Source organism: Loxodonta africana, chromosome 11 (assembly GCF_030014295.1).
Source record: "Loxodonta africana isolate mLoxAfr1 chromosome 11, mLoxAfr1.hap2, whole genome shotgun sequence".
NCBI classification, from domain to species: domain Eukaryota; kingdom Metazoa; phylum Chordata; class Mammalia; order Proboscidea; family Elephantidae; genus Loxodonta; species Loxodonta africana.
Window position 1 is genome coordinate 16,042,144 of NC_087352.1, and position 14,128 is coordinate 16,056,271.

The window sequence follows — 14,128 nt, forward strand, 5'->3', positions numbered from 1 at the left end:
CCTCCCTCAGACCCAGGAGTCTGAACCCCCAGCCCCTTAAAGACCTCGTCCCCCTCACCTTAAGTGGCTTCAGGGGCTCCAGCCGGTTGCTCCCAGCCTCTTCAGCCTTCCTGCCCCTTCCTCGTCCCCGTCCCCGGGGTTTCTTGGCCCCATCGGTGGTCGCAGAAGCAGAGGCTGGACCCACGGAAGTGGGGACCTCCAGCGGGCGGATTCGGGGCCTCCCCCGGGGCCTCGGTGGGCCATCACGCTTGGCCTTGGTGGGCTTGCGGCCTCGGCGTCGGGGGCCATCAGGGCTAGGGTTGGGCGGGCAGAAGTCAATGTCACCCAAAGGCGAGAGGGCCGGGCGGGAGCGGCAGCTGGACACCAGGTCAGGTAGGCGGCGGGGGTTGAGGCGAATGTCAGCGGGCACGTCAGCCTTGTCCTCATCTGCCTCAAACTCGTACTCCTGGGCATAGAGCTTCTTGGGTGTCTGGAAAGGTGGGTCACGGCGCCGCAGGAGATGAAAAGAGGATGTCTTCAGCAGCTTCTTTGGCTTGGTTGAGCAGAATATGGGTGAGGTCAGGCCTCCCTTGGGCTCAGAGGTGGGGGGCGGGGGCGGGGGCGGAGGTGGTGGGGCAGCCTGGTGTGGCCCACTCTGAATCAGGCCTAGGGGCTCAGCGTTGACGGTGGAAGGCAGCTCCGGCGGCTTGTCTAGGCCCAGACCCGGCGTCTCAGGCCCGCCTCCGGACCCCCTACTTGGACAGTAGGGCCCGTAGGGATCATAGGCCGGGGGACCTGGTGGAGGCCCGGCACCTTCTTTGGGGTCACCTTCGTCCTCGGGTGCCCCAGCCTTGCTGTAGTCATCTGCTGCCCCTCCACCAAACATCTCCTCCATGGTGGGGAAGAAGCTGCGCTCCTCGTCCTGGAGCAGCGAGTCAGGGAAGCAGATGGAGGTGAGCGGCACGAAGCGGGGGGCCTTGGGGCCTTGCGGGCTGGGGCTACGGTAGGTGCCTGCTGGGTCCTTCCCTTCTGTGTTTGGGGGGCCCACGCCAGTGTCGCCAGGCCCCGGGGGCAGTGGCTCCAGGGCCCCAAGCAGTTCCTGCATAGTCCCTGGGGGCTCCAGGCTCTCCTCGGGACGCAGGCGAGGACTGGGGGCGGCAGGTTCCAGGCCATGACTGCGGAGGTGGGCCTCAAGCTGGAGGGGTATGGGGGGAGGCGGTGGGGGCGGCGGGGGCTGGGGGGCTCCATCCCGGGTAGCTGGCTCCAGGAGGTGAACTCCGACTTTAGAGGCGCTGGAAGAGGGGCTGGGAGCGTGGCTGAGGACGGAGGGCAGCAGCTGGGGAGGAGGTGGAGGCAGCACCAGTGGGAGATCGGGACCTCCAGCTTCCAGGAGGAGGCCATGGGGCGTGGGCTGGGACGGCTGAGCAGAGGGTGGTGGGGGTGGTGGGCTCTTCTGCAAAAATGCCCCCAGCTCCTTGGCACCAGCACCATAGTGGACCACGGAGGTGGCCAAACCCTCGGGGGTCTCGCTGCCCCGTTCAGGCCCCTTCTTCTTTTCCTTCAGCCTTCCCAGGCCCAGCTCCAGGGCTGCTGTGGTCCCCTCATCAAGGCTGGCGCTGGTGCGGATGACACTCTGTAGGTGGTACCGCTGGGGGTCCTCCTTGGCCAGCTCGTACGGCGTGCCCGGTGGTCCCCCAGCCCCGCCACCGCCCCCAAGTCCCTTGGAGGCATCCGATGCCCCATCCTCGCCCACTAAGCCGTCTGCCCCTGAGGTCCGCGGAGGGCTGGGCGCCTGCAGGAGGTGCTGGATGAGGAACTCTTCGTCCTCAGTGCGCTCAGCTGGCGGCCCACCAGGGCCGGCCAGCAGTTCTGAGCCATCCCCCTTGCCCTTGTAACCACCTGCTCCAGCTGCATAGCTGCCAGCTCCTGGGGGTGCCAGGAATGGGGCCGAGGCCAGGACCGAGCTCAGGTACTTGCCGGGGGCTCCTGGAGAGGCGACGCCAGGCGGGCGGCCAGTGGCAGGTGGTGACTGTAGCGGGCGGATGATGTGGGATGGGCTGGCCTCCCCGCCAGTGCCCAGGGAGCTGGGACCCCAGCCACCACCATGACCAGACAGTGCCGGTGAATGGCCAGTACTATAGCTGAGCGAGGGGCTGGCGGTAGGCAGCCCCTGAGAGTGGGCGGCTGGCCCTGGGTATGGCTCGCCCTGTACCCCATAAAGCTGCCCCTGCAGCTGGTCCGGAGAGTAACTCTGACATGTTGCTAGGCCAGGAGGAGGAGGCCCACTGGGCGGCTGCGGGGGCCCCCCCGAGTAGCTGGGGCCTTTGCTCAAGTCCTGTGCCTGCCCCCCTCCAAAGCCTTGCCCATAGGCCTGGGGTCCCAGAAGCCCTTGGGGCTGACCAGGGGAATATGCCTGGCCCCCTGCCCCGCCAGCCCCAGAAGCCTTCCCAGCGGCATAGGCTGCTGCTGGCCCCCCCAGGCTCTGGCATTTAGGCGTGGCAGTTGAGCGGGGCGGTGGGGGCCTAGTGGCTCCCCCCGTGGTTGCTCCATAACCACTTTTGCCTGTCTTGTAACCCGGCGATTGGATGATAGGGCGGTAACCTCCACCACCACCCCCTGCTCCGCCTCCCCCAGTCGCCTCAGGGCCCGTGGTCCGGCCTGATGCTCCACCCGTAGCTCCGCTGGGTCCAGCCTTGCTCGGCTCGCCAGCACCTGGGGAGGGTTCCCCACCACCCAGGGGACTGCAGGCTAGGTTGGCCCGGTGGCCCATGGAAGGGTAGCTGCCTCCGCAGCTTAAGTAATGCTGGAGGGCGTGAGCTGGTGGCGGGGGTGGTGGGGGTTGGGCACTGGCAGGCCGCTGGTAGTGCTTGATGACAGTGTCCTGGCGGGGTAGGGCCCGCTCGGGCGGCGGTGGGCCTGGGGCAGCACCCGAGAAGTTATACAGCTGTGGGGAGGACTGCTCGGCAGCAGCGGCAGAAGAGGAAGCCAGCAGGTTGAACTGAGTTGGGAGGTGGCGAGGAGGCGGGGGTGGGTCTGGGGGACCAGGGCGGTAAGGAGGGGTCTGGGCCGGGCCAAGACCAGCGGGCCCCAGGACGCCACCCCCGGCCAGGCGCTCAAAGCCCAGTGAGGAGGGCACTGTGGGTGCCTGTGAGGGCTTCAGGTGCAGCACATCATGAGGGGACAGAAGCCCATTAGCAGGGGGACTGAATGGGGGGTCCTGGAGGCTGAGGGACGAGGGCACTGGAAAGGGGCGGCTGCCAAAGGAAGCTGGGTGCTGATAGGCCGACAGGGCAGAGGAGGATGGGAAGGTGCTGGAACCCGGCAGGGCACCCGAGATGAAGAGCTCCGTGGGGCCTGGAGTGTGCATGGCTGGAGAGAAGACCATAGGTCAGAGTGGACCAAGAGCTAATCCCACCCTGGTCCCCCTGTGCTGGCCCTGGGCTTACCTGTTTGCCAGGAAGGACTGCGGAACTGGGAGAGGAGAGAGGACGCGGAGGGGCCAGGCTGGGGGCCCCGGGACTCCAGGGCCGAGATGAGATTCATGACGGAGGCGTCGGGCCCAGCTGAGCCTGCGTGGTGAAGGCCAGTGTCGAAGAGTCCAGAGAGGCCTGCCCAAGGACACCAGCCAGTCAGTCAGGTGGGTGGTCAGGTGGAGTCCAGGAAAAAGGAAAAAGGCCAAATGCAGGTTGTGTCAAGGGGGAAAGGGGTTCAAAGAGAAGGAAAAAGGGACAACATTCAAAAAACAGACACTGAGCAGAGTAAAGCTTTGGAAACCAGAAAAAGCGAAAGCTCAAAAAATAAAACAAGATGGAGTCAAAACCAATCAGAAACACACAGAGGTGAGAAAAGATAGTCAAAACCGAAAAATTCGGAAGCGAAGAGAACAGGAGCTAAAGGACACTGTCATCAATAAGGTCAGGGGAGAAGCCAAAGGGTTTGCGCAATTTCAGCAAACAAAACGAAGGACCTAACAATTGAAAGCAATCTTAAGAACTTGTAAACGCTAGGACTCAAACTGGGAGGATCTGTATACAAAGGTACAGAAAAAAAAAAGGATAACCAACGATCAAACTCAACAGCAGAGACCAACAGATGATACACGTAAGAACAAAAACAATATCAAGTTAAAACGACCAATCATAAGCATTAACGACAGAACCAAAACGGTACTCTATTACAAAAATATACCTATCAAAGATTGGCAATAATTGCAGCCAATCAGAAAAAAATGGAACTAAGAAAAAAGAATTCCGAGAACCAAAAGAAACTGGGGAACCCAAAGAAAAGAGATTGGGATGGGCTAAATTAAGACAGAAGGGCCTGGAAGGAAAGGTGGGATTTGGGGGGTGATGGGACACCACCAATTGGAGTAAGAGGGGTGGGGCCAGAGGCAGGGGCGGACGAATCCAGCCTGAAATTAACCAGCCTCAAAAGCAACCAATCAGAGGAGAAACTGAAAGAGGCGGGCCAGGACACAAAGTACAGCCAATCAGGAGGGGAGGAACTTTCAGCAGCCAACCAGCTGCCTCGGAGGGCGGCCCAGACCGAGCGGGGCGGACCACGGGCCATACCTGCAGGGTGGTGGTTGGTGGCATAGCTTTGCAGTGGGTGGGGGGCCGCGTAGGCCTGGCGGTGTAAGATGTCCGTCTCGGGGTGCGAGGTCCTGGAGCTGCCATAGACCAAGCTAGGGGGAAGAAGGGAGATGTCAGGGTGTCCTTGCAAGCCCTCGGAAAAGGGAGCTCAGGAAATCCCCCGGGGGGCAGGGGAGGAACCTTCCAGTTGACTGGGTGTTATCCCAGGGAACCTTGGGCCTTTAAAGGAAAAGACAAGGGAATTAGAGTCAACTGAAGAGCCACAAAAATGGCCCCCACTCCTGAGCCCCAGTAGCTACAGCCCCATAGTTTAACGTTTACAAACAACAGACATGCGCAGGGACACAATAAACACACGCAAGAGGAAATAAGATTCAGAATGTACCTTAATTTTGAAATAAGAAAACCGTGGACCTCCTACTGGTCTCTGTGCCACCTGCCTCCCGTCCCCCAGGCGCTGAGGTGTACATGGACGCCCCCCTTCTAACGACACGTGGGAACACCTAGGCCCTGAAGCTCATGGGGTGGTACAAACTGAGTCGGAGGCAGCGACAGACTGTCCCCCAAAACCGACAGGAGTGGGAGATGGGAAGAGGGAAGGACCAGCGGAAAGTAGCAGGTACGTGTGCAAACGGAACACCGTCCAACGCCCCCTGGGTTCAGGTTCAAATGTATGGACCCAAGCAAAGCCACGCATGGGTGCAAATGTGTATCCAACTCACCTGTGGTGAAGAAAAGGCATCAAAAGAGGAGTCCCCCATGGAAAACCATGACACACGTGGGGTCATGCACAGCCATGCTGGGAGCCCCAGGTGCGGGAGGAAGTGGGGGACAGGTGAAGCGTGAGCGCGCGACACAAACAGCGGGAAACGTGTACATTCGAAAGAGTACAGGCCACTAGCCACGCATGCAGGAAATCCACGCTCATACATTCACACAAACACACACACGCCCGGGAAACACCCGACTCTTTCCCAGCAATGGCCCCAACTGTGTGCGAGACTCATGAGGTCAAACACCCCAGTCTTTGCCCTTGGGGTGGGGGACCAAGGGGGCGTGTCCCCAATGCCGGACACCCCCTAACGCATACACAGAACCCCAGCTCAGAAAGGGGGCGGGGCCCGAAGCCCACTCTGCGCGCGGAATTTCTTAGGGGGCGGCGAGTGGCGCGGCCTCGAGCAGTCACGGAACAATAGGATCCTGGAGGGGGGCCCGTGCCCCCCAAGGTCTGCGTTCTAATTCTCCTCTCCTTCCTACCTTTGCAGTAGCAGGCACTGGGGTGCAGAGGGGGAGGGGATAGCAAGTCCGGAATCCAAAGATGGGAGGAAGTCCAGGCCTGGCTTTGCCAGTCCCTCCCACCTTCCTAAGGCCTTCCCGAACCCAAATTGTTTTGCACCCCCCTTTTCCCGCTGCATTTCCCCCTTTGCAAGCCCCAGGTGGCGCCGGCGGAGTTTGCAATTTGCAAACTGGAGCGGCGGCGTTGTTGCAAACGGGGAAGGCCGCTCCCTTGCAAGCCGGAGGAGAGTTTGCGATGCACGCGTCGCCGGGCGGGCCTGGCCGGCTGGGCCCCCACCCCTTGGCCCCTTCCTCTAGGCCAACCCCGACTCCTTACCTAGCTTTCGCTGACCTCTCGTAACTCCATCCCGCCCCGGCGCCGAGCGGGTCCCCGAAGCCGGCGCTGGGGTAGTTCCTGTCCATGAATTGGCCGCGGTGGAAATTGGGGGGAGGGGGAGGGAGGGAGGGAGGGAGGGGGCGCGCGCGCGCTCTCCTCCGCCGCCGCTCCCTCCGCTGCTGCTTTTTTTTCCTTCTCTCTCTCTCCTTTTTTTTCTTTGCAGCAGCCAAAGGCCCGGGAAGGCCCCGGGCGGGGGAGGGAGGAGACAGGGGCGGAGGGGCGGGCGAAGGAGGGGGTGCAGCCGCTGAGCCAAGGCGGGGGGAAGGGGGGTTCCCCCTGGAGGAGGGAAAAGGGGGGGAGGAGGGACCCCGCTGTCTCCGCCTTTGCCCGGGCGCTTGCAAGAGAGAAGGGGGGAAGCACGCTCGGGAGGGGGCGTCCCGGGCGGCCCCGGGGTGGGTGCGGGCGCTGGGTGCTCGCTCTCTCGCCGCCGCCGCCGCCGCCTCCTCCTCCTCTGCGCTCACGGTGCAGCCATCTTTGCACAAGGCGGCTGGGGGAGGGGGGAGGGGAGGGGGGGCGGGCGGCGGGGTGTCTGGCTGCGCTCCGCTTCCTCCCACAATCCCGTGCAAATGCAAAAAAAAAAAAAAAAAAAGAGAGAGAGAGACAGAGCTCAAGCAGGGCTGGGGGGTGTAGGGCGCAGCTTCTGCACAGAAACCTAGCTCCGCCGCGCGCAAACGCGCCCGGGAACGGGGTTCAGTTCATCTGATTTTTATTTTTTTTGCCTTGTTTCAGCTTTTTGGGGGTCTCCTTTCCAAATGGTTTTTATTTAGGGAAGCAGCTCAAATCCAGTCCCCCCAGATGCAATGTGAGCCTGCCCCCAACGAGCATACTTGCAAATATGCCCCCCACCCTTTCCTTCCCTGGGTTTTGAAGCGCCCCTGTGCTTGCGCGGGGAACGCACGAAAACATGCGTGTGCATACACGGGGCTCTCCATGTGCATAGCCCGCGATACTAGAGGGCGACGGCCAGGTCACATCTGCCTACACAGGAGTCCGCAGAACCGGTCCATGCGCCTGGGTCTGAGTTCCCACGCGCGACCGCCTGCCCTCGGAGCGGGGCTGGTGTGTGCCCAGGGTCAGGAGAGCGTGGGGGCCTGTAAGGGGCCGATACGCGTGAACACGTTGGTTCGGGACAGGCGTCTGTCCGTTCGTGGCGGAAACTCGTGTGCCAGGGTAGGCCTCGGGCTGGACAGCCTTTACTCCCACGCCCACCAGCTCAGCTCTGGAGTGTAAGAGGCCTGGGGGCTTCCGGAGTCCGGAGTTAATCAGGGGCAGTTCGGAGAACCCGGGCTCCGAAACTGCTCTTCAGAGAGGTGGACGCCTGAGGCTGCGAAGGGAGGGGCACAGTGAAGAGTCAAAGACCCGGCTGTTTCCCCTCCCCTCCCACCAAGACTACTCCGACCCCGCCCTGGGCGTCTCAACCAATCCTGGGACCCTCGGTACAAGCCCCACCCTCCCATAATACGCCACACGTAAGATAGTCCACGCCCCTAGATGATTGCATCGACCCCGCCCCAGACAACAAACCCAAAGCTCCAAGCCCCGCCCCCGAGACCACACCGGGCCTCCGACACAGCCCTCCACTCTGCGCCCCGCCCCCTGGGCAGAAGCCCCGCCCCGTACCTGGAGTAAGGCGGTGGAGGAGCGTCGTGCACCCCAGAGGCCTCCAGAGCCTGCTCATAGGTGGGGAGGCCTGGGGGTGGGGGCAGGGGCGTCGGCGGGCCCAGAGAGCTCGGGGGGCTCAGGGGGCTGAAGAGGCCGGCCCTGGGGACAGAGAAGGTGCACTGTTAGCAGGAGAAGTCCCAGGATAGAGAGACTTGGGAGAAGGAAAGAGGATGTAAGACAGACTTTGAAGGTGGCAGGGGGCCAGAGGCGGAAGAAAAGAAGGGTCACCTTCAACCCAGCCTTACACACAGGAAAGCTCCTCAAAAGGACAGGCAAATAGATACGCTCAGACAGGCAGACAACAGGAGACAACCAGGGAGGCAGACCGTCACACACAAACACCCACCAAGTCCCAGCAGAGTGATGCAGAAAAAGACAAACAGAAATCGGCTGATAGAGACGGGAACACAACCCAGAGATACTCTCTTGTCATAAGTTTCCCAGATCTCCACTCTTACTATATAAACTCTTCCTTAAAACTTCCAAACCCACTGTACTTCTGAGACTGACATTCAAAAACACTCTCAGACCCTCCCACTGAGACACACCAAGACACTATATACACACACATACACTGTCACCATGTAAACCTACATGCCACAAAATAACAAAAACCAAACAGTGCCATCGAGTCGATTCCAACTCATGGTGACCCCGTGAGTGCACAGTAGAATTGATTCATAGGGTTTTCATGGCTGTGAAATTGGCAGTAGATTGCCAGGACTTTCTTCAAGGCATCTCTGGGTGGGTTTGAATTGCCAACCTTTCAGTTCGTAGTTGAGCGCTTCACCATTTTCACCACCTAGGGACCCCTTACATGCCACAGACATGCATACAACACATACTACAGGCTACCCAGTCACAGTATCACCAGATATACATTCACACAGTGATAGATACCAAAAAAAAAGCAAACCAATAAACAAAAAAACTGCCATCAAGCCAATTCCAACTCATGGAATCTCCATGTGTAACGGAGTGGAACTGCTCCATAGAGTTTCCTTGGCTTTGATCTTTATGGAAGCAGATCGCCAGGCCTTTCTTCCATGGATCGGCTGGATGGGTTCAAACTGCCAACCTTTAGGTTACTAGTCGAGCACAAATCATTTACACACCACCTAGGGACTTTGAGCAATGTACTGTATGTTGTGTGCCACCAAGTCGGTTCCGACTCATACCAATGCTATAGGATGGTAGAACTGCCCCATAGGGTTTTCAAGGCTGTGATCTTTACAGAAGCAGATTGCCAGTTCTTGTCTCCTTCGGAGCCACTGGTGGGTTTGAACTGCTGATCTTTCAGTTAGCAGCTAAGCGCTTAACGATTGTGCCACCAGGGCTTCTCGTGAGCGATAATCAGCATAAACCTGGTGCCACAAAGACAGGCAAACAGCAAATGTTTATTAAGCTCCTACTGCATAGGTAATACTGAGGATGTAGTATAAGTATATCCCATATGATATCCGGGCTATACTTACGCTAAAAACATATTTGTTACGTATATGATAAAGACAGAAAGACACCGCCTACCCCACACAAGTACAGTGACAAAAAGACACTCCGCAGATACCATAAGAGGACACAAGGAAGCTCAGACTCACCATTCACTTGTCTGTTCCCTCAAATCTTTCCTCAGTGCCCACAGCCCCCTCTAATTCTTAGCCTGTCCTTCACAGAGGCCCTTCCTCCCTCTACAGCTCACTCTGCTTTCTATCCCACCTATCCTCCTTGAAGCTCCCTTACTCTTGGGGACAGGAATGCTGGCCTCGGCCACGTCGGTAGCGTAGATACCAAAAGGCTCCCAGGCCAGCCAGGACGACAAGCAGGACACCAGACGTCAGCCCCACTGCCAAGCCTGCTATGTCCACTCGTCCACGCCCTGTGGGAGGAAAGGCACTGCCTCAGGGGCTCCCACCCACCCTGACAGCCAATATTCCTGCCCCTGTCCCCAATAAGGGCTGTGAAGCCAGTGAGAGCTGGGGCCACTTCCTAGCCATGTGACCTCAGGCAACTCACCTCATTCCTTCTCTGAGCCTCAGGTTCCTGTTCTGTACAATGGGAATGATAGTACCTACCTCACAGATTGTGACAATTTAGTGATATCAATGTATAAAGGGCCTATGACAGCTTCATCTGGGGGCTAGAAAATATAGTAACTGTATCTCCAGGACAACAGAGACCCTGGACAGGAGGTGGTTGAAGATCCCAGGAGTCAGTGGCCACAGTCTCATAAACAATTCACCTGTTAAGCTGGCAGAGTTTCTACACTGAAAATAGGGTGGGGAACTCAGGTAGCTTAGGCTTTAAGAGGCCTCCACCCTTGGGGTTGCCAGATTCAGTTAAATGTGAATTTCAGATGAACAATAAATAATTTTTAGTATAAGTACATCCCATGCAATATTTAGGATATACTTATACTAAAATATTATTTATTGTTTATATGAAATTCAAACTCAACCCTGTATTTTATCTGGCCACCCTGCCAACGCTGGAATGCAACCCCCTTTACCAACCAGGCTGCTGAGGAGCAAGGCTTCAACTCTCAAGAAAAAGTAGAATCCACGGGAAGGCTTCTGAATTTACCAGATGGCTGGGAAAAGTTCATTTATCCATGGAGGAATATGGCTGTTGTTGTTAGGTGCCATTGAGTCAATTTTCGACTGGTAGCAACCCCATGTGACAGAGTACAACTGCCCTATAGGATTTTCTAGCCTGTAATCTTTATAGATGAGGAGCCCTGGTAGTGCAGGGATTAAGTGCTCCACTGCTAACTGAAAGATCAGCGGTTTGAACCCACCAGCCACTCAGTGGGAGAAAGATGTGGCAGTCTGCTTCCACAAAGATTACAGCCTTAGAAACCCTATGTGGCACTTCTGCCCTGTCCTACAGGGTCATTATAAGTCACAATTGACTCTACGGCAGTGGGTATGTTTTTCTGCTTTAATCTTTACAGGAGCAGATCGCCACATCTTTTCTCCTGCAGAGCTGCTGGGTGGATTTGAATCTTCAACCTTTCAGTTAGCAGCCGAGCACTTAACTGTTGCATCCCCAGAGCTCTTTGGAAGAACTTAGGGAACCCCCCCCCCCCAAAAAGAACAGATTGCTCTAGAGAAAGCTCACATGGCCATGTTTCTAAGGTGCAGACCCCTTAGCAATCCAAGGCCTCATTTCTAAGGAGAAGGAGACACGGGAGGACTCAGGCTTTGCAAGGCCTTGCTAGGTCTGGGGAGACTTCCTTTAGCCCTGGGTAGATGTTTTTTCTTTCGTCAAGTAGTAGACCCCAGGCTTTACTAAGCCTCCACTTAGCAAAAGTGTCTCCGAGATGACAGGTCCTCCCAGTTCAGACATGTGTCAGGTGGATGCAAGGAGCCGCCAGGCCTTGTGAGGCCTGTAGCTGAGATGGTACCGCCCCTAGCAACCAGGCTCCAATGTGAGGACTGCAGCCCAGAAGTAGGCCTGTTGCTAAGGTGCATCCACCCCTAGCAACCAGGCCACAAGGGGGTGGGGTGTCTGGTGCCCGGAGGGGGGTCTTCCAGTGGGCAGGAGGCCTTGGGTCTTCGGGCCTGGCTAGGCATGGTTGCCAGGGAGAAGGCCTCCTTAGCAACCAAGCTGAGGCTGAGATGGGGCTGTGGGGGAGGGGAAGTCAGCCAGGTACTGGTGTGGGCTTCCTCAGACTGGCCTGGCCAGAACCCTGTTGCTAGGGAGCAGCCCCCCTTAGCAACAAGGCAGCAGCCATGATGGGGCCTCAGAACTCAGAGGAGAGGTGGGGGTGGTGGGTGGACCGCTCAGGTAAGGATGACCAGGTTTCCTCAGCCAGCCTGGCCAGTCCCTGTTGCTAGGGAGCAGCCCCCCTTAGCAACCAAGCTGCCTAAAGGGATGGGGCTCTGGACTCCAAAGAATGGCCCAGGAAGGCCAGCATGTCTGAGCCTGAGGCCATATAGCCCCCATGGCTGCCACCCCTACCTCCACCTGCTTGCACTTCCCCCATGCTGGGGACACCTCCAAATAAGGTATGGTGGGACCTCAGGCAGGGAGGGGAAACCTTTAACAACCACTTTCAGGAATTCAGGGAGCATGGGTTTCGGGGAACAGATGATTCTGGAGCCTCACTTGGGTTGGAGATGTTAGTTTGGCCTCCGTGGGAAGGGGCTGCCTTAGCTGCACAGAACAAGGGGGCCTCAGCCCCCACTCACCTCCTTTGCCATTGTAGATGTAGGTCTCCCAAAAGCGCTCCTGGAAGGAGGAGAAGAGGAAAAGCATGTCAACTGGAGACGCTCACAGCCCACACCAGCCCACCCCAATTTCTGAGACCCCAGGGAGGCGAGAGTTGAGGGACAGGACTCTGTCTTCTGGGGAAGACAGAGCGTCCTGGACCCCAGGATCTCTGGGGTCTCTAGGCCCTCACAGTCTGCGTGTTGTCCTCGAAGAACTCCCGTGCCTCCTCCCAGGAACACCTCTCCTCCCGGCACTCCCGCTCCAGGTTTCCAGGCGTCAGCAGCTCCAGGTCCCAGTGGTTGGCACGTGGAATCCGGCTGCGGCTGCCCAGGAAGTTCTGGGCCTTTGGGGAGTCCAGGAAGACTTCTGGGCCCAAAAGACAAGAGGGGCAAAGAGATGAAGGATCCTTAAGACTGGGGACATGGAGGAACCTGTCCAGGAGGGGATGGGAAGCTATGGGATCCTAAGGGAGGAGGAAGCTGGGGGCCAGGACTCCTGGGTCTGAGGGAGAAGGGTGCCGGAAGGCCAGGACTCCCAGGTCTGAGGGAGGAGGGGGCCGGGGGCCCAGACTCCTGGCTGGGGTAAAAGGAGGCTAGGGGCAAGAGTTCTGGGTTCAGGGGGAGGCAGTAGTCAGCTCCTGGACACCTGGCTCATCCCCTGAACACTCACCTTGGTCTTGCTCCCCACTGGGTAAGGTGTCCAAGCAGGTGCTCAATCCCAGGTATAGCAGCAGCAGAGAGGGGTGGCCCCTCATATTTTGTGGACACCTGGAGCCAGTTGTGGTACAGGTGACAAAGTGCCTCAGCCCTTAAGGACTGAGGAAAAAAAAAAAAATCCTCAAATCCATTGCAATGGAGTCAATTCCAACTTATACCAACCCTATAGGACAGAGTAGAACTGCTCCATAGGGTTTCCAAGGAATGGCTGGTGAATTTGAACAGCCAACCTTTCAGTTAGCAGCCAAGCTCTTAACCACTGCACCACCAGAGCTCTGAGGACTGATGCAAGATCCCCACAACTAGACTAAACTCTGTGGTCCATGAATTTTAACAGCAATAGCAGATGCTTCCAGAGCAGTCTTCTGTGCCAGGCACTGTTCTAAGCAGTTTACCTAGATCAACTTATTTTAATTTGCACAAGAGTCCTATTATTATGCCCATTTCATAAACAAGAAAACCGAGGCACAGGGAGGTAAAATAACTTGCCCAAGTTCACACAGTTTGCAAATGCCAAAGCCAGGATTTGAGGGAGGGTGGTGTCCCTCCAGGGATGTTTTTTTTTTCATCACCGTGGCCCCAGCACTCATCAAGGGGGCACCTACACATGTCAACTGGTGATCTGGAGTCCCTTCCGCCTGGCAATTTCCACTTACGGTCCACCCCTCTCCGTGATCACTGTCACATCCACCCACAGAGGTCACAGGCTACAGGAGAGACAAAAACAGGAAACTATATTCTTGGGTTGAGGGGAATGAACGGGGCAGGTACGCTGGACTCGTGGGCCTGAAGGCCGGAACTTCTAGGTCCGAGAGGGGCGGAGAGCCGGGACACCAGGGTCCCCAAGCCAGGCTCTGCTTTCAGGGATGATTACTTACCTGCCTAGACCTGTGAGCACTGTCCCCTCTTCTTTAATCGGGGCCTCCTCGGCCAGCTGCGGCCAGCTGTGAAGGGGAGCCAGAGAGTGGGAAGGGGGGAGGGAGGAGGGGCGACCCCCCACTTCTAGTAACTAGACACGGTCAGGGTTCTGGCCAAGGGGCGGGGCTTGCGATTACCTGTCCTGGGCGGTACACAGGTAAGGGACAAACTATTTAAAGGGACCTTGGGACAAAAGGCCTAATGTCCAGAGCCCCATAAGGAAACCAGTATCTCCGATATCTTGGGGCACCTGAAAGATTAAATTCGCGCCCCCTCCCGCCCTCCCACTGTCCAATAACCTGGCCGAGCTGAGGAAATAAATATCCAGGTCTTTATTATTATTATTTTAGGTATCTAGAAACTGGCGGGAACTGGAT

At 57.7% G+C, this 14,128-nt stretch overlaps 2 protein-coding genes across 3 annotated transcripts in view; both read right to left on the bottom strand.

The window, feature by feature from the left end:
* PRR12 (proline rich 12) overlaps positions 1-6,708 on the bottom strand; it is a 33,020-nt gene extending 26,312 nt beyond the window's left edge. The window contains exons 1-4 of the mRNA XM_064293953.1: positions 6,184-6,708; positions 4,551-4,663; positions 3,426-3,587; positions 59-3,348 (exon numbers count right to left, since the gene is read on the bottom strand). Coding sequence (XP_064150023.1) covers positions 59-3,348; positions 3,426-3,587; positions 4,551-4,663; positions 6,184-6,269 — 3,651 coding nt within the window. The 5' untranslated portion in view covers positions 6,270-6,708. The remainder of the gene's footprint in view (positions 1-58; positions 3,349-3,425; positions 3,588-4,550; positions 4,664-6,183) is intronic.
* Positions 6,709-7,869: 1,161 nt separating this feature from the next.
* Positions 7,870-14,002, bottom strand: PRRG2 (proline rich and Gla domain 2). 2 transcript variants are annotated; one of them, XM_064293969.1, is made up of 5 exons: positions 13,712-14,002; positions 12,787-12,932; positions 12,308-12,483; positions 12,096-12,135; positions 7,870-9,781 (listed from the first exon to the last, which is right to left on the bottom strand). In XM_064293969.1, exons 2-5 carry the CDS (start codon positions 12,869-12,871, stop codon positions 9,642-9,644), a joined length of 441 nt encoding a protein of 146 aa, XP_064150039.1. In that variant the 5' UTR covers positions 12,872-12,932; positions 13,712-14,002; the 3' UTR covers positions 7,870-9,641. The 2 variants fall into 2 exon arrangements, with proteins under 2 accessions (XP_064150039.1, XP_064150040.1); XM_064293970.1 differs by having other exon boundaries at positions 12,787-14,002.
* Between the last annotated feature and the right edge of the window lie 126 nt (positions 14,003-14,128).